This window comes from Sycon ciliatum, chromosome 12 (genome assembly GCF_964019385.1).
Source record: "Sycon ciliatum chromosome 12, ocSycCili1.1, whole genome shotgun sequence".
Lineage (NCBI taxonomy): Eukaryota > Metazoa > Porifera > Calcarea > Leucosolenida > Sycettidae > Sycon > Sycon ciliatum.
The window spans coordinates 23,078,539-23,105,753 of record NC_088654.1 but is presented as its reverse complement, the minus strand read 5'-3'; the positions used below and the strand labels follow the sequence as shown (position 1 = coordinate 23,105,753).

The window sequence follows — 27,215 nt, the reverse complement described above, 5'->3', positions numbered from 1 at the left end:
ACACTGCGCGCTCCTCAGCACTCAAATCGACTTGGTACCGCGTCCATGAGATATTCTAGTTCCTTTCGAGCCTGCTAAGCTGGACTCGGCAAAGGCAGTTATTTGGAACAAGCTCTTTCTGTTTATAGCCGCTCCTTCATCCAGGTCCAAATTTATCAATGGATCAGTGTTTACTTCAGTATCGCTAGAGATGCTTTGGCCAGAGCCTATGGCATAACACTCCTCCTCGTCTGTTTGATATTCACTTCGCGTACGTATAGTCTCCTCCATGGCTCTCCATGATTTCTAAAAAAAAGAACTCCTCGTAACTCATCTTTACGGATTCTGTGTAACAGCCTCAGTTGCAATTTGGGCATGCTACATCGCCTGTACATTTACCTGACCACATACCTACATAAAGACTTCATGTAGCAATGGCATAACATGTATGTAGTCAGGTAAATGTAGCATTAGTCAAACAAGTCTCATTCCGCTGTAACTCCGAGTTTCGTGTCAAAACACTTCATCAGACAGCATATAACCAAGAATAAACAATCACAAAAATATATACGGAGAAGGGGAGAAGGGGGCAAAGGTGATGGAGGTACATTTCAATAGCGCGAGGAAAAGGGATGACAAAATCAGCGTGATTATAAGAGGAAAAGGATGTTGAGAGTATAATAATTATAGAGCATAGCCAGGGTAGAGAAACAGCGCGATTTTCTGGCAACACATCAGTACAGATTTGTGCTGCATTGTTACACATGAAATTGTGACCTAGGGTGGTAAAAAAGGTCATGGGGGTTGTGTTGTGGGAATCACTCACGCCAGGCAAGGGGGTGACTACCACACCCGCCAAGGCATCGGGAAACCGGCGACAGAAGCCAAGACCCGCCAAAGCGCGTGAGCCATGAGCCCTGGGGAGTGCTCACCATTCCCGCGCCCCGCGGAACCCAGCCTCGACCGCCACCTCCCCGGCCCCGACGGGCAAAACAGCCACCCCCAGCCTGGCGTGGCTCATGTATTTGTCGGTCATCACGTTACCCTGCTGAGTTGGAACTTGTTGGCATGACGGCATTTGGAGATTAACTCGCTCCTCACAAAGTCATGTGCCGGTACAATACAATGGCGTTGCACCTCATGACTTTAGCCGATTGTTGCCAAAAACCTGATATTTTCCGACATTATCCACTATGAAACTCGTTATGCCACTCAAATCTCACACAATGCTCGTCTTGTTCCTTTCTAATTCTCCGTAATGCTCTGATGCTCGGATTGTCTCGAATTGCCGAATACAATGCCGGCATTATCTGCTGGACCCTATTCGTCTTGTAGTGCCCTAGGTTTTATACGAATGCATGTGCATGTCCAACAGGGCCACACGATACATTTACTGTGCTTCCGAATGAGGGTGACTTTCTGTCAACATAGATAAACTTAAAATTGATCATAAACTGAATAAGTCACGTGATAATGCACGTGTTTGTGCAATACTTAGGCGCGTGGCAATAATATTTGCAGCAAAAGATTTTCAATAATCGCTGACTGCTTTCATTCAGTCAATGAACGAACGTACGGTAAGTCGCAGGGAAGGAGGAGATGGAGGGGACAGTGGGAAGGGAGAGAGATGGGGTTGTGGAGGGGTAAGGGGGAATGTTTTGTACACTCAACAAAGCAAAGTAAATCAGTCGCGTGACAGAAAATCATAAAGGAACATCTCAAGCCTGGCCTGGAAAGGGGAGATAGGGCCATTAGGGGACATCTGTTCCCTCGGTCTTGGTAATATTAATGTGAATAATTCAAATCTCAACAACGGCAGATGCACGGCGACCAAGCGACTAACGCTTTTCCCAGGAATCATCGGCCAGCAATGAGGAGGTCTCAGCCAGCGCCGATTGTGCAGTCCGGCCACCAAACAGGTTCTGTGCCAAGGGACTGCCAGAGCAGCGCACCAGGTTAGACTCTATGGTCCGCTGCCATCTGGCTTTCCACCTCATCACAACGTCCATGGGGCCCAGCATTAGCGTGTGGCCGCTCAGGTACTCGCGCCCAGACAACAGATATCTCTTGCCCTGGATCAGTGACGGACATGCACACCTGTAGAAGGCAACACAAGAAAGTATCGAACATCAGAATGCAGTGTTTACGACAAAACAGCACAGAATCAATCACTCACAGGCACACAACACTCGATATGACTACTTTTTTTAAAAGTAGATTCTTTTAGTAGTAACAAGACCCTCAGCTACATTACTGTATTGTCATTGTAAACGAACCTAACAGAACTTTGGGCTGGATGGCATCAAGTCCAATGCTACAAGCGAAGTTCCATATTTGCCATGGGCTATCGTGGAAATTGAGAATACTCGGATGGTGAGCCAATTAAATTATGGTGAAAAAAAGGAGAAGGACAAAATGTTACGAGTTATGACTAACTGTCCACCAACGTAACCAGATCTTATACAGTCAGCGAGTGTATAAGATCTGGTTACGTTGGTGGACAGTTAGTCATAACTCGTAACATTTTGTCCTTCTCCTTTTTTTCTCCATAAATAAAGAATAATAAAGCAATATTCATTGTACTGGCTGACCAGACCATTCTGTGACTCAAACCCGTCATCAACAAACTTTGGCTACCTTGAGCTGGGCCTAGTGGCCCCACATGACAACGCCTATGCCTTCCAGGAACGCACTAGACGCTCAGCTGTGGCATGGACTTCTATTATTTTCGTGACTCCAGTGATCGCGTCTAGGAACGTGAAATACGTGAAACTCACACAATTGGCCTCTCGCTTACAAGTGTTGCCTTCGTTCTATGGAGCGTAAAAGGCCTTGGCTTGGTACTGAATGCAAACAATGATTCATAACAATTATGATGATGTAATGCGCCTAACAACCCCTATGCTGATTGCTGAGTCCAGGTGTTGACGTCATGGTCTTACCTAGGCTCCAGGGGTGCAGTATCTACGTTCAGTCTGTCCGTTCGCAGAATCTTCAGACCCTTCGTTTTGATGGAGATCAGTCCAATCTTGAACACTGCTTGAACGTCCACTTTGTAATACCGGTCAGAGATGTTTGTCACGACGCCGACCAATACTAGATACGCAAAGAGGTATGCACACACACGATAGAAAGACACAAAACACATAAATGTACATGTACTTCAAAACATTGATAAGACTTCATTAAATACTGCAGGTTATGGCTGAGGTAGTTCTCTGCTTCTAGTCCTGGTAATGACAGTCAGTATTTGTCTTCAAATTTCTTTGAACAAGCGACGAGGGGAGAACAGTTTAAAATCGTGATGAGCAGACCAAGCTGAATCGATATTAGCGGCTTATTGTATATGTATTTGGACGAACGAACGAATCATGCAAGAGTGAACAGCTGGGGTGGACAAAGGAAAAGAAAAATGAGATTACAATCTGGCACATTGTAATCACATTTTTCTTTTTCTTTGCCCATCACAGCCACAGCTCAATCTTGCACAGTTCGTTCTTCCAAATACAATAATGCCGTTTTTAAATGTCGATTCACCACTCGACAGTGCTCGGAAACTAAACTGTTTTTTTCTGCATATATGTAGTACACTGCAACATTCAAACAAGAATTCGCAATATTCCAATCTTGTGTATGCTGTCTCGCATCAACTGTGATAGTGGAGATTTGCATCCCTTCTGTGTATGGTAATCACCATTAGAGAGTGAACTGCCAAAGCCGTAATCACTGTGTCTTGAACACAAAGGGACCTCTTGAATGCTTGGCTAATTCACATGTCGCCACGACTGTCCAACATTACACAGAATTCCCATCAGGATTCATTTCATCACACTTGAGAAAGAAGAAAGGCTGACAAGGTGGCAAGAGCGAAACATCTGTGAGAAAGTAGAGTGGCATTTTTGGTAGGAGCACAAGGGAGTGAAGGCCAACGTCTCAAAGAGCATGGTTGTTTTATTGGTCGCAATACGACATATGGCAAGGAGAGGCCGAGGTTTGAGTGTCCCCCCTTATTCGGGACTGATAACAGACCAATGCGATGATACAGCTTCCGGTGGCGATGGCATGATTTGCACATTTTCCACAAAATACGTGCGGGCACTGATGGTTCATGGTTCATGGCATATGAAATACATGTGATGTGTGATGATTGGAATGCTAGTAAGTTGCCATGCTATCATCGATGAACCTAGGAATCTACTTGATCATTCCCATGCACGATTCTGGCCTGTTATCGCAGAATACGAAACATGAATGTATGATTGACAAACAGGACTAGAAAGGGCAAACTATTATTGTTGTTTTTGGAGTTGGATTTTGCCACGTGAAGTTGTACAAGTGGTACTTTTTGGATTGAAAAACCTCTATACATATGTACACTTGAACCTGAACTGTGAAGTTTGAAACAGAGGGTTTCCAGCTGGGCATTATCTACACATGTGCCAGCGTTCCCACACGGCCCACGCTCGTCTCGGATCACCCCCTTGGGTCATATGCCTTCTGCTACTGTCACAGGCTCGCCATGAAGCCACAGCGTTGGACTGCTTGCTGTGTTCACATGAAGAAACATGGTGGGCCGCTTGCATGGTGGGAGGTCGTCATGATAAGCCTAGCTTGTCGTGCCCTAGTCAATACACAGTATCGCACAGCAAGAGCTGAGATTCCCCACATTATCAACAGTTCTCGCAGCATGTATAGTATACACTGTACTTCAGAAAGAGTACTGAACCTGCACTGGCCACTGGCACACTCTGAGAGGTGTATGTTACGTCATAACGATAGTACTGTACATGACACAGCGGTTCAAACTGTCAAAGTCATCTGGAAGATAAGCATGAGCAGCACACTAGTATATTGCCCATGACCTTTATGTAACCCAATTGTATAACCTCCATCCACCCTCGCACCAGTACCCAATGCTCAGTGTTTTCTGCCAGCAGCAGCACCGAGGCCGCTGTATGGTCACAGGTGCATGCTCGACCATACATGGGTGTGTGTGGTGATGGAGATCAACCCGTACACATGTAACCGTCTACGGCTTTCAGCTGATGCAATCATGTACTGTGCTGGCTTTATCACCACAACCGCCTTGCTCTCCACATGCCACACTGCATCCGTGCCTTGCTCTCCACATGCCACACTGCATCCGTGCCTGTAGCATAACCTGCCTAAATACTGATCGTAAGGATGACAAGACCACACCTGATGTTGGACTGGCGTCCATTCTCACTGGCTGGCAGCAAACCTCGAAAGAAGAGGAGCCAAAACAGATTGCTGATTGCTCCAGTGTAAATATTATTGAATTCCATACCGAGATGTGGAGACCTCTAACATAGAATATTATTGAATTCCATACCGGGATGTGGAGACCTCTAACATGGAGTGATGAAGACACTATCCACTAATAATAGCTCATTCTATCATCGATTCATAGAGCGTACTCCGACTGTATTGTTGGCTCGTGATAACGAAATCATTGCTCGTCCCAGTTGTGCTTGTGCCCTGTGGTCCACCATGAGGGTGCCTGATGTGAACTGAGTTAGCTGCAGCTTCTCACTCAAGCCAAGAGCAGAGCCATAAGTGGATCGACATAATGCTTCACTGCCTTCAGTGGTGATTTCAGTACACACACATAACACACACACACACACACATACACACAAACACACACACACACACACACACACACACACACACTCACACTCACACACAATACCAACACTGTGATCTCTGCTTCACCCCGGAATCCCCGCTGATAATAGCGTGGCTTGAAACTTCGAGGAGGTATGCTAGCGGCGAGCCTCTAGTCAATGTCAATCATACACAGTGACATATCTCTCTCATCTTGGGAGGCAGCTATTTCCCCTGCCTTGGCATGTACACGCAACATGCCCTGGAACGGTCGTATACCAAGTGTCAAGTGCCACAACTCACCAGCTTAGCTTTTGTCTTTTGTTTGAGTCCTTGATTGAATTTAACGGTCGCCAGCATTGTGTTGTAGCACGTACGTCCTTTCTACGTCTGCTTGTAGTTATCTCGAGTCATGTAGGAACTTTTTGCACAGGTGGAAAGTGATGCTGAAGCATAGCCATGCAGTGCTGTTCTGATATACAGTACAAGTACATGGTAGTTAGTGGGGTGTTAATCGCTGCATCATGTATGCCAGGAATTTTGATGAATGGCATTGCAATATTCGTGGATATGGCCCGTCGAAGTACGCGTACACAGACAGAAAGTGATGCTGAAGCCGTGTGAAGGGTGTACTGTGATACAAAGTCGCCCTACTTTGCTTGTGGCTTTGTGTGCGTCCTGCTGAATACTGCATCCTGGTACGTGTACACTATCTGTGCTAACGGCTTTCCTTGTACCAGGATAACGCAGTGCAAACACATGGTCATACTATGTAGGTATGTCAAGTGTCTATCTTTAATAATCTGAAGAATCGGAAAGACGAACCGGTAGAGTTGTGGGATTCAGATTTCGTGCTTGTCCTCTTCGCCTCTTTCTGTCTCTGTATTGCGTCCCCTCCTTCTCTGTGGGTATGTCCGAGTCTCTTCTCTCTCTCTTTCTCTCTCTCTCTCTCTCTCTCTCTCTCTCTCTCTCTCTCTCTCTCTTTCTTTCTCTCTCTCTATCCGTCTACTTCGATCTATCCTTCTCCCTTTCTGCGCACACACGAGCAGTAGCAATCATTGTCGTCGCGACATGTCCACCTAAACGTGACGTATCTGCACGGGTAACAGCACAGACATCCGTACCTGTACCCCTTGGTGGACAGCAGAGATACCCGCACATGTGCATGTACCCCTTACGTTGTAGGAGGAGAGTACATCCTCAGCACCACCACTGGCCAGGTAACATTGGCTTAACGTTCCATACTCGTATTGAAATGTACCACAACTTGAGGCCATGGTGCCTTCGGGTTACAAACAACGCGGCTTTCTCCCCACGACGGAGCATCGTCTGACTTTTGACGGCTTCCAGACCATCTTGGGAACTAATACATCTGGACACTGATTACATCAGGGCCCCAGGCAAGCATCGCATCAACAATGGCACTGTGGAGACTGAACTGCGCTATATTACATACATGACTTGCTGTGCTCAGTTAGTTGCTCCAACGACTGATGACAGTGAGGGTGACAGTTGGACAATACTAGTGCCACGCAGAGTACTGAGGCAGGTGGAGCAAGCTGCATGCCCCTGGGGCGTGATATCTGTGAGAACCAACTCTCGCCGAGTCCACACTGCACCCAAGGTCATGATGGCATTGCCTCTGTCAGCTAGGGCATAACATGTCCGTGTGAAAACAAACACACTGGCACTAGATTGAATACACACCGGGGCTAGATTGAATCAGACTGATTAGCACAGCTATTGCTGGAGGGCAACAGGTGCTGCGGGTCACAGACCCCCTAACTCGGTCAGGGCAGTATGCCTTTTCCGGATGAGCTTGGCACCGATCATCATTACGAGCGTTATTGAGTTCATGATGCGATTACTCCGAGGTAACCTTACTAATTGGCTACCTTTATGCGCAATAACGTCAATTATGCTCCTGCTGTATTTCCGCATTCCCTAGACCTGACCGGACGCGAATCAGTAACGGTGTCCACAGCCCAAACAAGGAAGATATCAACAATCTTCTAATCACATTCACATTGCAGAGTGATGTTCAGTTCCTCTCGTGATGTCGTTACAGGTGAAGCTTTGCAGCAACAACAGTTCAGGACTTTGAGTACTTTCAACTGCACTACTATCAAGCTAATTACGTCATGATTACGTCATGATTAAGACATGAGTTCGTCCTCATTACTCACCGTAGTGGAGATTTCCGTTACATGCTCTCTGCCTGAGCAGCTCGATCAGGTCCCGTCGTCGCCTTCTAGCTAGTTGGCATTGGTGCGGACATCGATCTGCAATGGTAACAGGAGAGATCATAGCAGGAAATCAGATATAGATTGGTAGGCTAATACCATAATTGTACATAGAGGAGAAGGACAAAATGTTACGAGTTATGACACACTGTCCACCAACGTAGCCAGATCTTATACAGTCGTACAGTCTTGCACAGTCTTATACAGCCTCCTCCTTTTTTATCATAATTGAATTGGGTCACCATCCGAGTTCAACTATACAGAGAGGGTACAACATATCGCCTGGATCTGTACAATGAGGGATTTCCACAGCGTTGCAATTAACGTGCTCGGAGGATGGGGGAGAATCCTATTTACTTGCCTTCTTATGTCTTATCAAGCAATCAAGAATTCCTCAACAGCCGTTTCGATTTTCATTGGTTCCTACGCACGACTATTGCAAACGAGATAAAAGGTATTTGTCCTATACAATGTAACTACAACTTGTTTAGCTAGTTTGCAACATTCAACGCTGATCCATGTCCATCAATGAGGTATCACAGCATCAAGCAACAGTTCGTGATAGAGATGGTGTGTGTATGCATGCCTACCTTGAACGGTGTCGATATCGGATGGTGGGCTCTCCTCACCCTGTCTGTTGTTACTGACATGCACATTCGAGCTGGAATGGTATGGAGTGCTGTCGAGCGTGTTGATGACCTGGTCAATGAGCTGATTAATATTCCGACCTTCGCTGCCACCATCACCTCCACTCAACGTGCGGTCGCTTACTGAGCTGCAGTCTAGCAGAATTAGCGGACACAAGACGCGAAAGAACATTATGTTGCATACTAGTACACACACACACACATACACACACACACACGCACACACACACACACACACATGCACACACACATACACACACACACGCACACACACATACACACACACATACACACACATAGCGACATGTACACTGACACGATGCACAATAGACGTCCGTGTGCACTCCCCACATTAACCCATCTCCCCTAAGGGGCAGGTCACACTGAGGGAGCGCTGCAGCGCTGGTCAGACATACATGTTTCATTACACTCCCCTCCCCCCCCCCCCCATACATTCATTACACAATAAAATCTCCCTGAGTGAATCATGTTCTTGCCAGCGATAACCCTGTAATACTGCAACAATAGACCAGCAATTTATCCTGCCGTCATTGAAAGTTCTATTTCAAGCACAGCACAATTTGGTGCATGTTAACAGGTAGCAGTATTTCAACAATTCCCGTACATGTACATGTGCACTGCCACAGGTACTTACTAGTACACGCAAGCAAGGAAATAAACGAACAAACGAAACACTACAATGAAGATGTGCTAAGACCATACCGAAATATGGGTGCAGAGGTTCCCACGATTAGCGTGTTTTGTGTTCTAGACTTACTTATCCCTTGGCTTGAGCAATCTCCGGACAGTGAGCTGCACTACCATGTACCATGTATACCATGTATATTATAATCCCACCCTCCACTTCCCATTGCACTTGATCATTCATTCAGCCGGAATCACGCACGTAAAAGTACTTGCATTCCGCGCGAAAGGGAAATATCCGTTTTCAAGTGGTCACCATGTAGCACCAATTCACACATGTACATCATCGGGCACAACACTGGATATTTCCTCCAACAGGAAACCCTGCCAGTTTCGGCGTGACAGTCAAGACCAGCACTCTCCTATTCGAAACTACATTTCTTGAATGTCTACGTCCAAACTCACACACGTTTCATGTTTGTGGTAGCTTGTTGGTGAGCGAAACAGCCCCAGGGCTATACTAGTGATCGGCGCACATACGAACTCGACGTTTAGATGTCCAGCGGCTCGGAGTATGCTTAGGGGTATGTTGAAGTACACGAAGATGGCAATTGCCCTGAGCAAATGCCATCATAGGCAGCCCTATCCATATTATGGTCACGGAGAATGAACTTTCAGAGCTTGGGGCTACGCTATGCACGAACATCTACACCATCGTTTACGTCATAGCTTTTTGGATGGTCATATTGGTCCCTCTTAGGATCTACATTAATTAACTAGTCCTCACCAGCTAGAATGTATACAATACAGTACACTACCACTAGTACTAGGATGATGTACCGGGGTGTGCCTTTGCGCACTTGGGCCTAGATTATCTCTGTCTTGCCATTGCCCTGTAGATTGTTTAACTAATTACTTAGTTATGGACGAGATCAGACCAGAGCACTTGCGTATTTGAAGTAATCCTTTGCCATGTTGATCCCTAAGAGCCAACGGTACAAGTTCTCGGTATAGAAAGGGCGTGAAGGCGGCATTCTGCCAGGCATAGTCTGCACTTCCACATGAACTAAGGAATCGCCTAAGGAAATACTCGCCGCATGGTATTATGTTCGCAGACAACTGTTACTTGTGGAAGATATTGTGCTACGCGGCACGTCCGTAATTCGTTACCCAGCCGAAGCCCTGCCCAAGAATGATATGTCCACCCCGACTCCCACGATGGTGAACATTAGACTGTACCGTAAACATGCAAAGGTACCCAAGTCATATTTCCGGCTGAAGACGAGCTGCAATGTAATTGTCTGAGCAATCGCGAGCTGTGCATGCGTTCGAGAGGATATCCGTCTTTAGTAGTCTGCACAGCTGTCCGGAATGTCTGCATCCAGACCAGCTCGGGTTGGCTGCTGGGCGATTTCTCTATAGCAAAATTGTTTTGATTAGATCATTCCTCGTGATTGACATTATTGATACATGGATCAACAAACAAAGAAGGTCTGCGTTGTGTACTTACTACAATGTACTTGAACTACTCGTGTACAATGTAGATGGGGTGGTGATTGTATGTGTGTGCGTGTTCAGATGAACAGTGTGAATGGCGTACTGCCTACTGATGTGTTTTTAACGTGACAAGTGGCAGACCAACTCTCAACCGTTCTGGAATCAGCTGGACTTTCAGTCCACATATCGGGGATGAATCATGCCCTCATAGATATTATATAGATGTCTATTATTGTCCTTGACCTGGAGATAGAACTAATCCCATGTTCCAAGCAAAGCAACGTAACACCAATTTGCATTATTTGTCTCCAGTTACCATGCAGCCTTGCGACTGCTCGCACACACCCATTACGTCATTACGTGTTGACATTCACTGACGTCTAGTACCAGTGCAATGTCATGTAGTACTAGTAGTCGCCTCTCCAAACACACATGGCGACATGCCTTTGTTGGGAGACGGAGCAGCTCTGGCACAACACACTAGTTTACTTGATTGTAGTATGCAAGACACAACTGTGAACTGCGACCGTAATACGCATGCACTGCAGGGGCTGATTATCCGGACTTGCGATGACCTGTTCGGAGTGTTCCGATTGTGTTCGAGTTTCGTCACTGCTATTGTGGCGCATGTCTGGGACAAATCAATCCGTGGGTGTCGAGTTTCCATGCACACCCGACACCCATCAAACTACACGATCACTTGATGAGTCCTGAACCAGTGTCTGCCGCCTCATCTCCCTTTGCTTCCAGTAGCTGCCAGTAGCAACGAACACACCTCTAGCATAACATGCCAGTTGCAAAAAGTACAACTACATCTACGTACAGACTACATATCATGCACGTACAGACTACATATCATGCACGTACACACTGGTAGCTTGAGCTCTTCATTCAGGTTAATTAACCATTCTTTCCTTGGATAGCTGTGGTCGTAATATTGGACGACATGTGGCCTGTATTTCACCGGCAGTAGCATATCGGAATCCTATACAGCGAGGCCTCACCCAAACCGCTCGCCCACCAATCGGAATCCTGCATGTCACAGAGCTACATGAACCATTAGAATCCACCGTGCATTCGACAGTCCTGCCTGTAATATCTCTCCACAATATTGTGTACTAATTTAGTTACTTATTCACGGGTATGGAGTACCTGACCGTTGCATATACTGCTGGGGTGTTACTTTGGTAGAGGCCACCGCGTTCTACGGCCCTCATTCCCTAGATCTACAGGTGAAGTACATGATTGCACATTATGCGCAGTCATGCTGTGTTCGGAAATAGAGCCTTGTGTCGCAGGGTCATGGACCAGTGTAGTGGCCACTGCACCAGTGTCGGATGTGTGGCATTTTGGGGGTCAGCAGTCTGCGACGCAGTAGTGATGCCGGTGCATAATATTTTAATTGCCACGCGTTGCATTTTGTACGTTTGCAGCATACTCATTTCGAACTGTAGTGTTCCTTGATGCCCCTAAGTGTGTCGTCAGCTAGAATTTAAAACACAGCAGACGCTGGTGCTTGCTGCCAACATTTCACCAAAACTGCTTCAAGCACTGAATACCTCGCTGACAAGTTGCTCCGCGAGCACTTGGATATGTAACAGAACGCTCTCTAGATGCAAATCGCAACTAGAAACTGTGACAGCGAAGCAGGCATTCAGCCGTCACACCGATAAATGTCTCCTGTCAGTTCACCAGATTATTGTTATCCGTGGTAAGGCAAGGCTCCAGGAACGTCTTGCTCCCATTATACCAGCACCATCATAACAGTATACACCAGCAGACTAGCCTCATTATCAGCGTCACGTGATATAAGGCATAGTATGTGTATTCTGAATGTCAGATCACCTCACCACAGACTTTCTACTTGAAGTACTGTTCATCTTCAGTCTCACTCTGCCATGCCTTTTGTAATGCAGACATGCTAGTGAGCACTTTTTTAAAGAAGGTAACCTCTGCTATTGCATGTGCCCAATGACTGTCAGTGTCACTAAACGTGTGCGTGCTTACTCTACCTATCACCATTACCGTGGGGCCATTGTTTTAGGCATATGCCTGTTTTGATTTCCACTATACATAAAGTATACAACAACAACCATGATCACTGCCCCTCCCTCCCCCCCCCCCCCCCCCCATACCCCTAATTCCCGGACACAGGGTTACGAGCTCTATCAGGGCCGACATGGGCATTGAGCCCAGCCTCAATCAGATCCTAGTTTGACCGAGGTTGGTGCTGGATACCTCCTGCCCCGTTCAGCTCGACAAAGTGAGGATGGAACTCACTCTTTTTCGTCGACCAGTCACCTTGCCTTAAAATGTAAACCATAATCTCAGTCTGACCCTATGCTTGTACGCTGGAATGTGTAGGCGAGTGATCCAAGACAGTAAAGCATTACATCTGCTCACCTGTTTGTTTGAATAGCATCATTGCAAGAAGCACCGCCACACAATACTCCATCATAGGTACACGCGTCATCGTCCTCCGCCGCACCAGTATTTCTGTTGTCTTGGAAGATTTGCAACGCGACGCCTGACCACGAACAGGAAATGTCAACAGGCCAGCCGACGACGGTACACTAGCAAAATGAGTTTGTCCAGTTCTCGGTCACACTGTATGTAGACGAATCGGCAGCAAATGCAGCTTGGAGCAGCGCTAGAAGAGACGCTTGTGCTGTGGTAATGTTGTCAGAAGCTCGCTGCTCGCACTGGTCTCTCACTCTCACGTGGTATGGTCTGCAAAAAATGAAGCAACAACGTAAACACTCGACTCACTCTCAAGCTTAGAAACACTGATTGAATTTCTACTGGCCCAGGAGGCTTTATTTATCTGTTTGGCGAACCGTTATCCCTGGCCCCCGGTATGCCCAGGATCGGGCGATGCTAATGGGCAACGTAGCAAAATTAGGCAGGGAGGAATAGTGAAATCATGGCTGCTTGGCAGAAGTGACATGGCGAGAACGTCTGGGCTCGTGTGTACATGTACCTGGCACGGAGTACTTTAGCCGGAGCACGATAGAGGCACTAAGGGCCAGGCATAGGCGATCACTGCTGGGATCTATGGCAGCTTGCTCCGGCCTGGAAACATGCCGGCTGCAGCACGAGGACTTTATCATGTTAGGCCGCCGCAAAAACACGATCCGATCGGTCGCACCTCGCACGCCCTACGCCATCATTATGTAGACACATGTGGGTGCGTGCTACAACACGCCAAGTGCCAACATGTACACGCGGAATTTCATCTTGAAATCTTCAAGCACTACATTATTAGTCGGGGGCATGTTCTCAATATCCTTGTCTTATGCTACGCACTGTTGCTGTGGACGGTGGGTCTGTTTCTCTGCAGCATCTCCATTCCTGGCGTCTTTGTTCGACATCCTGCTCATGTGCTGGCAGGTTGAGCAATGCCTAGGCATTGAAGATTGAATGGAGCGCTTTATCAGTGCTGGTAATCAGGGATTCAACTTGAAGAGGACAAGAAAGCCACTCAAGGCTCCTTTATCATGTCACCTTAATCCTTTAGCTCAGCGCCTTCACAGCGCTGTCACCTAACACTAGTAGTAGCAGCCATAGCTTCAAGGCCTCATCGCAGTCCCCGGGTCGAAGCAGTATGATTTTGGAAGCCTTCTGGAAATGGTCATTTACATCTGTACAGCGGCTATGTCGTCTTCACCGGTGTAGTGTTGAGCCGTTACTTACCATATTGAGTCAACTCTGAACTTGTACAATCAAGCCGTTAAACCACAACGCCGCTTTTCATTTTTGGTATTATTTTACTTAGGCATTCCCAACACACCGTAAGGTCTTCTTGCAGGATGCCCAAGATGTATGAGTTACATGTAAGTTCCTGGCGCTTCTTGTCCGGCAAAGTAATACTGAACGCAATGACGTCATTAGCATTGTCCCGGGCCGGGTCCCAGGAGACGAATTCCAGGAGCAATTAATCTGTACCGGTCGAGATCACAAGAGACTCTTTAGGTAAGTAAGTTCATATTTCCACATGAAGATCTACGACACGGTGACACTACAGTCGGTTGGGCGGGGTGGAAAGTTTCTAACTCTAACTCTAACCCTACGTCTGCAGATACACTGTGACTGAAGATGAAATAACCCTTTCCTAGTTGGAACAATCAACTTCCTTTCATTAGAGTTAATGCAAATAGTGATATTAATGGGACGGTGCATGTGTTTAACTTTAAGGACCTGTTAGAGCAGCTCAGTTTCCCAGCAGCACTGCCACTGCATGTTCAATGCTATCTTTCAACTGCCAGTACATAACACATGGACAATAAACAATAGTACATGTGCAATTGTACATGCACGTACATACATGCATTACAGTAGCCACGTGAAAATCACTGGCGTATGTTGTGCTGAACAACACAGAATGATCTCAATACTTGATCTCAAAGGTGACGTAGATTATGGGGATATCAGTTACAGGCCAACGTTGAATTACAGTATGTAAATGACGCAGTCACGCCTTGTAAATGTACTCAAGTAGCATCTGCGAGGTGGAATTTTATTCAGCGTGAACTATTGCTACGACTACGAGTGGGTCGTTGCCGAGATACTGCAGTACTGGTATACAATGCTCTATAGTCCGTGCTGACCTGTCCTAAAGTCCTGTCGCCATACTTGATTTCCACCTTTTGTGTTGACAGAACAATGAAGACTTTCAACGGGCTGGTAAATATTCATTAAAATGAGGGTGCTGAGAACGGGGCAGTCTGGTGAAGAGCACAAAAGGCACAACTGTGTTATCCAGCCTGGCGAAGAATAGCCATCCATTGATGAGCAACGAGCCATTTTTGCTACTAATAGAGTCCAATCAAGCTCAGTGTGTTTATTAGACGAGATCCAGGCCACACAACAGGTGCGAGGTGTCATGAGGAACATTGGTATCGCCTGTGTCTTCACTGAACCAACTGTCATCACTGAGAGAAGAGAGTTCTGTTTCACGCGAGACCTATTCGGAGCCTGAAATGACGGAAGTGTCGCTTGTGAGCGGAGGCATTGTCGATTCACTACATTGTCCCGCGAGGCACTTTCATACTTGCTTTTATTCCGTTTCCTATTGCCCTAACTCCTCATCTGGATTCCTACTGTCCAAAGTGTCCGTGCATTGACCCTGCTGGCATGGGTACACTGTATTCATGCCATAACATTGTTCTTGTATCTATCATTTTTACTAGAACAATCCCCACAGACTACCACAAAGTATCAGGCTGTTTACAGGCCAGGGTGCCCTACGTACATGTATATAATTATACGTCCGTGAAAACGTTGATTGAAGAAACCAGAGGCTACATACTATGCCATTACTCAACCTGCGGACAGAACTGTTTCGGCCTTTGTGGACTTGTCAGCGCAGCACGGCCATAATGCATTGCAGAGAAGGCTGCGAAGTCACATCAATGACTATTGTACCGTGAGCGGGCTATGACAAGTCGAAGGCAGGACGACCGTCAGCACGATGTTAAATGCCCAAAGCGATGTACATGTAGCAACGTGCAGCATTTGCTTTGCGGAAACAAACACACTAGCTCACTTGACCCAGTGAAATTGTTATGGCAACACTTCCCTTGGTGATGGAACAATCTACAATGACGTTCTGGAATCCTTGTTGTTGGGTGTATCCATTGCTTCACCGTGCCAGGTCAAGGTGTTTTAGTCCAACATTCCAACGCAGCCTTTACCCTGCCAGAGTCTTGCAGTATAGTGCTTGACCTTCACCTGGGTACCCATGACCATGTGCACTGTCACATGCATTGTGTTGAGCTCCACTGCGGTCTAATATTACATGGCAAACCATTACCCGTCTTTCTCTCTTTCTCTCTGTCTTGATCCCTGTTATACCCTGATTGGCACGGGGTTCAATCAGGAAGCTGGCCGTCTAACTTAATCACCACTTGATGCAGCCTTTGGTTGGCTGAAACACGAGCACGTACCGCGAATTCACCGAGCCACCGTATGCAAAGCTGTTGATCTAATGCCATGTGTCTACATAATGAACACACTCATTATGCACTTCACCATGTGTGTGTACGTGTACATGTAATCAACGCACAAAGTAGTGCTTGTACACGCAGAGAACGTATCCAATGTGGCAAATAATTAATTCAAGGTGTTAGTGTTACGAATTCTATATTTAGTGATTCGGACTTTCACCTTTCAATAGGTTTTGATAACACACGTGTACACTGTGCGTGTGAAGGAAACAACGAACATTGCGAAGAATTCTGTCGCTGTATTGTGCCCCATCATTGACCTTACACCTAGTCGCTCTGGACGCAGGATCCAGAGTACACGGTATTAGTACTTAGACTCATTTGAGAGAACTGATTAGACCTGAGCAGGTCTTACACGTACATGGAGGTGGAAATAGCGGTCTGCAGATAGACAACAAAGCCTCGCTGGTAGACAGGCCAGTGTGTCCATTGTGTGACATCCTGTCAATGGGGAGGTTTTTCCCTTAACCAGTACCACTGCTAGCAGTTTCAATCGAGGTGCTGGCTCGTTTTCGCAACTCGAGCTAGGCCTGAACAAATGGGTATTCGCGAAGTGTTTGACGAGTTCATCGCAAGGGTTAAGTCGTCATGCACACATTTTACGCGTTGCCTCCAATGTTTGTCCACTACTTCGTTCATGCCCGGTGCAAAGTAGTTGCCATGCTGCTCACAACATCAATTCACAGTGCAGGAATACGTATGCTGTGTGTTTGCGTATGCTCTTCATGAGAGTACAATATTGACAGTATTATCTGGAGAGTCTGTACAAACTGTAAGGTATGTACATCATAGCAGCAGATACGAACGAGCGTGTACACGTACATGTACGTGCGATCTACACTGTACATGATGATACATACACGTAGATTAATACTTGCACGCGCCTAATTCCTGCGAGATACACCACAGATCAGTATGGTCGGTGACTGCAGTGTGTCGCATGCCGCAGTCGCTACTAGGGGACACCATTGTACGTTGTGTTCCTCAGGACACTCTCGACCTCCGGGAGAACGCGCAACACAACCGGTGTCGAATTTCCTTCTATTCTTCTGCGCGGAATGCGTGCCACTCGACAATGAACAATTGGCACTGGGAGATCTTGTTGTCAAGTTAGCGGGCAATGCTTATGAAAACCGCACTTAGCAGTTCAAAAACTGCGATACAGAGCCAGTTTGTGAGCGCGTGCTAGTTGAGCGGGCCCAATATGGGGACGTATCACGTTACACTGAACCTTGCAATTCACACAATTTAGAGCATTTGGTCCAATGCTTCACCTTCGGCTCCCGCACTCAAAGGAACCGTGTGGACAATGACGGCTCACACAATGGCTTTCAGTATCAAAAGACAAAGAGTGTGATCACAACTTTCAATACTTTGTCTGACACTTAATGAACAACCTTGCGGAGGGGATGTAATTGTAATGTGATAGTTACCCCGTTCTTTCTGTTCCACACCAGAACGTCACAACAAACATCAATCAATTGCAAACGTTATTAATTTGTAGTTGCTCTTGATCAGCAATGCAAATACTGCTTGGTATACAACACGACAGCGCATACTTCAGAAGTACATCCACACACACGCGCGCACATACACAATATGCCTCGATATAATTATTATCTCTGTGGGTGGTCACCCCACCCACCCTCTGTTATGATCAGCCCAGATCAGGGGATGCGATAGGGCGTAATATGGCATCACAGGGTGTGATTTCCACGCATTTCTTTCTCTAGATTGACACAATAGTTATGCCTTTGTCGTCTAGGACTGTAAAAAATAATACATATAGGGGAAGACCAGCTAGAAAATGCATCTACAGGGATTTCTCACCTACAAATTGCTACAATATACGTGATTGTACATGTAGGGTGGTGACGATATGGTGAGCGAAAGCGATATGAAAGGAAAGAATGCTGGTGAGTGCGAGCTAGCTAGCCTACACCTTTTTACACATTTGCTGATATAATTGTGTATTCGGTGTCATACAGAGGACATTCGCATAGCTTCGTACTGCTTCCTATTTGTTTTCTTCCTATACAGTCATAATGCTCTGTACGTTGGCAGTCACACTATCCACGACTTCACTGTACTACGAAATATACAGTTGAATATTCCTACCTGCGTGGTACTCCCGTTTCAGTTGCAAACAGCCGATATTATCGCTCCTTTCACGCACATGCACATACTATATCCTCGTCTCTACTGGCTCCGGTTGTGTAGTCTTGCACGCTGCTTTTAACTCTCCCTCAGTCTTCGAAGAGCGTCAGTGGTGGGATGACCAGCCTTGGCCAAACTCAGGAGCAAGATGAGTTCTGAACACTCATGCGTCTGTAGCTGAACAGCTAATGGCATAGGGAAGACTACACAAGCTACGGTATGCGATGGAAGGCCCCCGCCTAAACCACTAAGGCAGTAGGTATGTCAGCAAAGACAGATGAAGCGTACCTAAGAATCTCTGAATTTCAGTGCAGGATGAATGCTGGTCTGCTCGCCTACACTCCTTGCTTTTATGCCTATCTTCATCTGCTCCCATCCGTTCTCGGTGTGACTAGGCAAAGATATGTATACTCTCCCAAGTGCCTGCATGGATTATGCCTATTCGCGGTTACGAGGAGAAATGGCACTAGGTGAAAAGAGACATCAGATCACAGTCAGCTAACGATCAACGCGAAAACTACGTTTGCTGGAAGCAGGCAATCGATTGGGGGGAAATGCTTGTACCAGCACGTAGAGATGCAGACGGGCGGATAGGATATTTTAAATCAGGTATAGGTGACATCTTTGCTCGCTCGCTCCCCCTCTCCCTGGATTCTAGCTTGATTGGAAACGAGAAGATGTGTATGAAACCATCATGGTCCCAGTGGCGGAGATGGTGGAGATGCTTCCAACTAACCAATATCCGCTGAAGAAACGCTGGCACCACGCGCACGATTTGAATTGCTCTTGGCGCCAGGCAGTGTCAACACTCGCGTCCCGTCACCGTCAGCTCAGCGCCGTTCTTCTTCCTGCACGGAACTGCGCGAACGTTCCGCGCAGGCTGAACGCATGGCGGTGCGCCATAATGCCCCTTACACGAGTACTGTGTACCACTTCTTGCTCTCATGCGGTTGCATATTCTGCTACACACTAGCACTAGCACTATGGTCTGTGTCTTTGAGATTCAGTACACAGAGTGAGCGGATCGATCATGCAATGTGCGCAGGAAAAATGAATTCCGTTGTGCACGTGTACGGGTACACCCATGTACAAAGGCAAACTAACTTCCTCTAGATTGCGAGGTGTTCTTACAAATACTGAAGTACTGATCCCCGTTTGCATCTTTCCCTCAAACCAATAAAATATGAAGTACTGAAACACTGAAATTATTTGAAGTGATAATAATATATTATGCCACCACCAAGTATTGACTATGAAGTACCACGGGGGAATAAAGTCACAGCATTTCTATCCCTTGACCGCACTGCTGGAAGCCACCAGTCAGATATACGTGCACATGCATGATTGTACTCGTACATAATCACGCTGATGGAGAATGTGTAACCGAAATCGGGTGTAAAAATACATGTAGGTTTGTAGAGTACGCCACATCTGCGGCATGAACATCTGCGGCATTGTGGGAAGCTTGAGAGAGCTCGTTGATAATGCGACTGTGACCTCTATCGCTGGAGGGCGAGCAAGAGCATGGTACAACCATCTAGCGACCGTCGGACGTTGTTTTGTAGATATTGCCAACGGCTATATCGCTACCTTGTGTATCTATAGAAACTCTACTGAGTATACTGTTCTGTTTCTGTACAGACATTCAGCTGGTATGGCTATAGTAGGGTATGGGTGAGGTGCGGCATTTCCCAGCACCACGTACTAGTGCTTAGATAGGACACCATGACATACAGGTGAACACACACACATACACACACACACACACACCAGTAATGATCGAAAACCGGTCATGCAGTAAACTCGAAAGTTTCCTGCATAAACGATCAACAGGTTGCAGAGAGAACATGGAGACCGCAGACCCGGGAGTCGGCCTCACACCACTCCCTGCTGTGTACCCGGGAGTCGGGTTCACACCACCACTCCCTACTGGGGCCCACTCAGCGTCACGAGGTACTATTGCCGCGGCTGAATATTACTGTTAGTGATCTAACAGGGCAGCGATCCCATTTTGTCTCCAAGCTAATTGAAACCAAGGCCACGTATTCTCCATTTTTGGGTTGCACTGGACTTACGGCAGGAGCAATTGTCTCGATATTTAGCAGAAGTAGTATTGACTAGCTATAAAATTGATGATTAGGTACGAGAACTTACAATAGGCCGAGGGTGTGGTATACGACAATTATCATAAACATGTACATGGAGTAATACCGAGGGAGCAACACCCTGGACAAGACGGTTTGTTTGGCCAAATCGGCCACTTCTTACCCGGCGTTTTAAAAATACGTTAACCGCTGTAGCTGCTGCTCACCAATGAAAATGTGCTCAACGCCACACAGCACCGTTCCACTGTGGCTAGGCACTACCGTTCGGCAATACAGTAAAACCTGTCAAGGCGACCACTCGGATAAGGCTAAACCAGGACCAAGGGATGCTATTTCCAGTCAAATGACCCTGGATAGGGAGACTACCTGGTAACAGAGACCACCTTGTGAAAGGCGTCCCTCATAATTATTTTGATAATTTGTGTTCATTCTAATAGTCGTAAGTTGAGGGAATGGAAAAGGAATGGAAAATTCTAATCTCTAAGGCGTTTCCAAGGTCTACTACTTACATTGTACAACTGAAGTAGAGTCTGTTCTACCTGGCCCGGGAGGATCTCCTCTGTAGGGATGAAGCCATAAAGAAGAGAAGAGAAGTGATTGTGTGAACAAAAACTGCAAAGAGTGAATGTAACGCTGCCTTGCCTTTGATGTGCATGTGCCGGTGTGCTAGGTGAATAGGGAATGCTCACAATAAGTGTAGTGGTGATGTGGATGGTGGTCTGGGTAAAATGTGAAAAATGGAAATGTGACTCCCATGGAATACTCGCCGTAGAAACCGCGCTGACAATGACACCACAGTAGTCCTACATGATTGCACAAGTAGTTTCTCCAGCAGTACAACATCGCTTGTACCGTGTACCACGTCTACGGGTACCTTGTAGGTTTGGCTCGTAGGGGTCCTTTGCATTCGCCTTTGTACGTCACAACGCTCAAACACTGAGCGGCTACACAACATCTGCAACAGGGGTGCGTCCTAATCAAGCTGAAAACGTGAACCTGACAGTGCTAGTGAGAATTTGTATATTCTTCTGGTCGTTAGATTGCCAAATAGAGCAAAAGAGCGATCCCATGATGCATGGAGATTCATCGACGACTAGACAATCCCTCCGGGTATTGGGTACTACACGTGCTCGTGGTATTATAAGATGAGGAACATGATTCTAAGAAGAAATTCCCACCAACAACTGGACTTGTGTGAGTTGTTATCTAGGTTGATTGGAGAGGTCAAAATCGTAGCCTGGAATCCGTCTGGAAAGATCATGAAGTCCATCTGTTCATCCGCTCCCATTAGATCGATCGTTGCTTCTCTAGTCGTATGATTTCTATCACCTGTAAAGACTGTTATAGCACGTTCACGCACTCTGAACCCTGGCCTCGTGCGATTGTTAGGAGGCACACGTACACACACACACACACACACACACACACACACACACACACGCGCACACACACACACACACACACACACACACAATCACGAAATGTAAACACTGGCTTGGTACGTTCATTCGAAGATATTGTCGGTGTTTCCCATCGTAAAACTCACCACCACCTCTTCCATTGACGTTGTTAACTCTCAAGTTGTGTGTGGTCAGGTAAATAGAGGAGAGAGAGAGAGGGGATAGTGAAGACTGAGACGTGCAATTGCCTTTTGTCGTGCTCGTCAAGAGTCACATAGAAATGACGTGCTAAACCGAATATTGCGACATACCCTATCAACGTTTGCTTATCTTCGCTACACGCTAAGATACAGGTGGCGTGAATTGATGCTTTGAAAGGTACCTTGTTGAGCGGCTCTGTGGCACGATTTCAGGAAGCGATCCATCATCTCCGCTCCTGCGGAAATCCTCTGATATGAACCTCCTATCTCTTGCTACACGATCTCCTATGTACATCAGGTGGAAGTACAAGTATCGTAGTACTAGTGTCACGTGGTAGCAATACGTGTGACGTAATAGTATGCCCGGGTGGGCTTTAGGAATTCTACATGATCGTATAACAATACGGATAGAGTGATGCCGCTAATGCGCGTTGTCCAAGGACAGTGCTTTTGTGCTATTCCTTCGTGTGTACTGTTTGGTCGTTGCGGTTCACAAGGTCACCTATTCTCTTACTGCATACAGCAGAAGTAGTGGAAATACACCTTACATGTATATCTGTCCAGATACAGTCGCGTAGATCAAGTAGCAAGCACATAACTATGAAGGAAACATTAAGCCAGTGTATTGGAAGTATACCATGGGGCCTGGGCAGAGCTCAGAGCAGAGCCGAGTGTTAACTCCACAATAGCCCATCAACTGTGTCCACTGTTCTCTTGTCCACTGTTCTCTTGAGGCAGAATGCATGCATGAAACTGATTGCCAAACTTTTCTCTGCATTTCCTAAGATAGGCACAAAAAAATCCAACGGGTTCGCGTACCGGGCAGGTCAAGAACAAGGAGTCGTACAACTCCCCATAGGATAGGCACAGCTCAGATACAGGTTAAATAAAGGGTATTTTAAAAGCAGCAGCATTCGGCGCCCGGTCCAGATTTTTCATCAACCACCACACGATAACTGCGCTCTCCAGCTGACTTCGACACGACGTTGCCACGGCATACCATCAACAAAGCAACAGCCATACATCCGCTGGCACTGAGTTCTTTCAAACAGCTGTTTCGAGTATAAAACAGGTTGTCCAAAAAATGACAAGAAGAGTGACGACGAAGGCTGTGTGCTCCATCTGCACGTCCACTTCCAGTGTCGACCACACTACTACGCAGGGTACACCCGAGGCTCGCATCATACGTAGATCTACTCATGAAGGTGGTGAACAAAAGAGCCGCCGCCTCCAGCTAGGCTTTACCTGAACAAGGGTGATCCTAAAAACGCAATTCGCTGCGTGACAGAGTCTCGTTTCTCACCTTTCTCACACTTCATCTACCAGTATGCGGCGCATGCAGTACCTGGCAGATTGTTGTGTAATCGATGCGTGCCGGTCGACATGTTTAACACCTTTGTTTGTGTCGACCTGTATCTGGCATTGGAGGTCAGTGTTGAGGTGAGGATTTGTCATCAGTAACACGTTCGACGCTACGCGCCTTGCTGGAAAGATGATCTTGGCCTTAAATAGTGCCGCCATTTCCTTCCAGACCGTGGTACGAAGGTGTCTTCGACACAATGAGATAACGATAATAATTTCAACGACGCTAGTCCCCGATTCTAGAAACAGAAGTGACCACTGTTCTATATGTACCGGTATGTGTGTCGCCCCTGAACTCTGTACGTGTAGATGTAGATATCTATACAGTGAAGAAGTGCCTGGGACTAGCGGCAGTCTGGTGGTGTACATCGCAGTCGACGAAATAGGTCTGGCCTGGCCTTTTCAAAATAATACCTTGCGGCTAGGGTTAGGTTACAAACGTGTGCTGTATAACCTCAAAATCAGCCACGTACTTTCCCCGAGGACGAACCTGGGGTCGCTATTAGCCCTTTCCCAAAGGTGCTCTTTTAATTCGCACTTAGTGCTTTTCGCGTCCCTCAAAATATGCTGAAAAGTGCTCTTTTTTCAGTGAAAACAGGCAAAAAGTGCTCTTTTTCAGTGAAGCATAGCCATGATACATGTTCAGATATGAACCCAAGCTGAGAAATGAATATGCACTCTTCCATTTATGGGTCCACGAAAGGCAAAACAGGAAGTAAAGTTCAAAAAACCCACTTTTTACAGCATTGTGTACACCGGGTACAAGCTTCACCACTTTGTTACTTGTTGCCCCCCCCCCCCAAAAAAGCGGCGTGCCAAGGCCCATGGAGCACTCGGAAACTGTGATCGCGCATGCATGAGCAAACAGATTTTAGCACTTTTTCAGCTGAAAAAGCTCAAAAAGGGCGATATTCACCAAAAAACGCAATAAAGGGCGAAAGAAACGGGCTTTTCCAAAAAGGGCCAAAAAGGGCGAAAAAAAGTGCGAGCACCTTTGGGAAAGGGCAAGTCGCTATGGCGATGAGGCCACTGTAGTTCAGCTCACCAAAATGAGTTGGGCTTGTTTGCACGCTGCGCCCGAACAAAGACGTTTTAAAAGACGTATTAAAAGTCGAGTTGTTGACACGTCGGTAAGCAAACAGGTGAAACAAAAATGGGACTGTTTTTGTGTTTTAGCATACCGGTACTAGTACGGCCGTGGCGTGGGAAACCTAATCGTGCAGGGCTTGAAGGCCCCGCATCCATTTGTGTTGGAAGCACTGGACCGACTGCTCCATTTCACGCCTTGAAGGCCTTACCATGTCCAATGTTTGTGGTATTCGTCGATCAGTGCGATCACACGGTATACGAGCAATCGCATAATTTGGCATGAGTACATGAAGCACTTGGATGGCGTTTAGCCTCGGAACTTCCTCAGAAGCACACCATCCCCACGGCACGATTCACACGCACTCACAGAACACAGTACGTGTGCAGTCAGTGTAACACTGAGACAGAGACATAACTAATTCACAATAATCATCGTCCATCACACATGATATGCAGTTTTAACGTTACCCACCTGAACAATTTGTGTTGATGGCTCTTGGTAGCACCGTGTCACCTGTCACAGACAATCGGATCTCCTTGTACACAAAACGGGCGCGCAGTTACCGTATCGGGGCTAAGCGTTGCCAACAGCTAATAACGTCTCCAAGTTCAGAGCACCAATGCCCATATAAATTGTCTTGGTTGTCGCTGGTAAGTAACAAGTGTTCCAAAACCAGCACAGGTCGCGAGAGAAAGTTGATAAAGGGTCACCTAGGTACCTGCCTGGTCGCCTGGTCGCTTTCGTCAGACTAGCTCCTGCAGCAAAGTTTGGTGACAATATATTGGGTAACGCTGCGCTCTGGGAACGCAGCTTACAGGCGTGTCCTTACCCGGACTATACCTACACGCATGTGAACAAACGATGCGCCAATAGCATAGCATAGCATAAGGACTAACACAATGTCATGCACTCGCTATTATTAGTAAGCCATGCTGGGGTCACGGCTTGCATGTAAGACCTGCAGCTGGTTCGGCATGAATCCGCTGTCATTGTGTCCGTCTGATCTGAGGCATGCTTTGCCTTTCTCTACTTCACCCTGGTCACGTTCATCTCTGCAGCACAGGCTGTCGGCACTGAGGACTAGTGAGGGTTCGCCATCGTGACTGTCTATACATGACATTTTTGTCATGTAGAATGCACCTCGTGGACATCGGCACCCTTTCCAGCGCGTCGGCAAAGGGCAAGCTGGACGGGTTCATCGTGATAGCAACAGGGACGCGCTGGAGACGAGGACCTGGATGCACGATGACCGAGATCGAATGTACCAGGTATGATGTACCAGAGGGTACAGCAATGGTGAGGCTCTTTTACGCGAATCTCTCTGACTCCTTGTATTGCACCACGAATGACATCTACATGATCACCGTACCACGTACATAATTGCTTTGCATGACGTTCTGCAGGGCGCGGGAACCACGCCGGGTCGCTCCTACTCCTAGTGAGAAACCAAGACATAGTTCCCTCTGCGTACGTGCGCGCACGAAACCGCAGAGAGTGAGAGTGTTTCAGCTTCCATTGCAGTACATAACACAGATCTATCTATGGGCGCATGTGCTGCTATGCTGTACGATAAGCAGCCTGTTTTGCTGCGCCCGTCGTGAGCTGATAAGAGTACAGAGTCGAGTGCTCGGGCTGTACCGGCGTAGTGACAATACACAACGGTCACGTGACGTTGAACAATGGCCGGCTCGGCTACAAGTTTCGCTTTCAACAAGATGAGATTGGTCACGTGGACGAATTAACCAGGCTGTGGAGATCATGTCGATGTCCCCGGCTGCCGGTCGACCTATTGTGGTGCGCACAGAGCTCAGCGGTAGGCTGTACAACTGCAGGGCACAGTGACACACATCATGTAGCAGTGGAAGGGGATCAGGTTTAGTGACTTTACACACCGTGAAAATGACGTTGTGTGTGTGCGCGTGCGTGTGTGTGTGTGTGTATGTGTGTGTGTATGTGTCTGTGTGTGCATTGCCATTGGGGGGGGGGTCGATTCACATGGCTTCGCCAGTTGTGTGGATTAGACAGTTATCTGGCGCTTGTCTTGATCTGTTTCAATCAGAATCAGATCCGCTATCGTTGCTACAAAGAGAAAATCTGTGGGTGCACATCCAGTGCATTTGCAGATTTGCGTCCTTCTCTTGCGACGGGCGTATACATGGTACATGGTACATGGTGTGTATGTGTGTGTGTATGTGTATGTGTGCGTGTGTGCGTGTGTGTGCCCGTGTGTATGTGTACGCGTGTGAGTGTGTGCGCG

General features: G+C 47.0%; 1 protein-coding gene across 5 annotated transcripts; it reads right to left on the bottom strand.

Moving 5' to 3' along the window:
- Positions 1–1,346: 1,346 nt before the first annotated feature.
- Positions 1,347–25,933, bottom strand: LOC135827803 (uncharacterized). 5 transcript variants are annotated; one of them, XM_065340226.1, is made up of 7 exons: positions 25,430–25,933; positions 21,416–21,465; positions 13,043–13,369; positions 8,441–8,632; positions 7,794–7,889; positions 2,922–3,075; positions 1,347–2,076 (listed from the first exon to the last, which is right to left on the bottom strand). In XM_065340226.1, the coding sequence occupies exons 3-7, from the start codon at positions 13,110–13,112 to the stop codon at positions 1,818–1,820; spliced, it is 771 nt and encodes a 256-aa protein (XP_065196298.1). In that variant the 5' UTR covers positions 13,113–13,369; positions 21,416–21,465; positions 25,430–25,933; the 3' UTR covers positions 1,347–1,817. The 5 variants fall into 5 exon arrangements, with proteins under 5 accessions (XP_065196298.1, XP_065196300.1, XP_065196299.1 ...); XM_065340228.1 differs by lacking the exon at positions 21,416–21,465; XM_065340227.1 differs by lacking the exon at positions 25,430–25,933 and having other exon boundaries at positions 21,416–22,274.
- Positions 25,934–27,215: the final 1,282 nt, after the last annotated feature.

What these genes read in the sequence shown, in the direction of transcription:
- LOC135827803 (XM_065340226.1), bottom strand. Translation starts at nt 13,112, where the DNA reads ATGACGCGTGTACCTATGATGGAGTATTGTGTGGCGGTGCTTCTTGCA. An exon ending in GATGCTATTCAAACAAACAG is followed by an intron (nt 8,633 to 13,042) that starts GTGAGCAGATGT and finishes TAATTCTGCTAG; the next exon opens with ACTGCAGCTCAGTAAGCGAC. An exon ending in TAACGGAAATCTCCACTACG is followed by an intron (nt 3,076 to 7,793) that starts GTGAGTAATGAG and finishes TTGCGTATCTAG; the next exon opens with TATTGGTCGGCGTCGTGACA.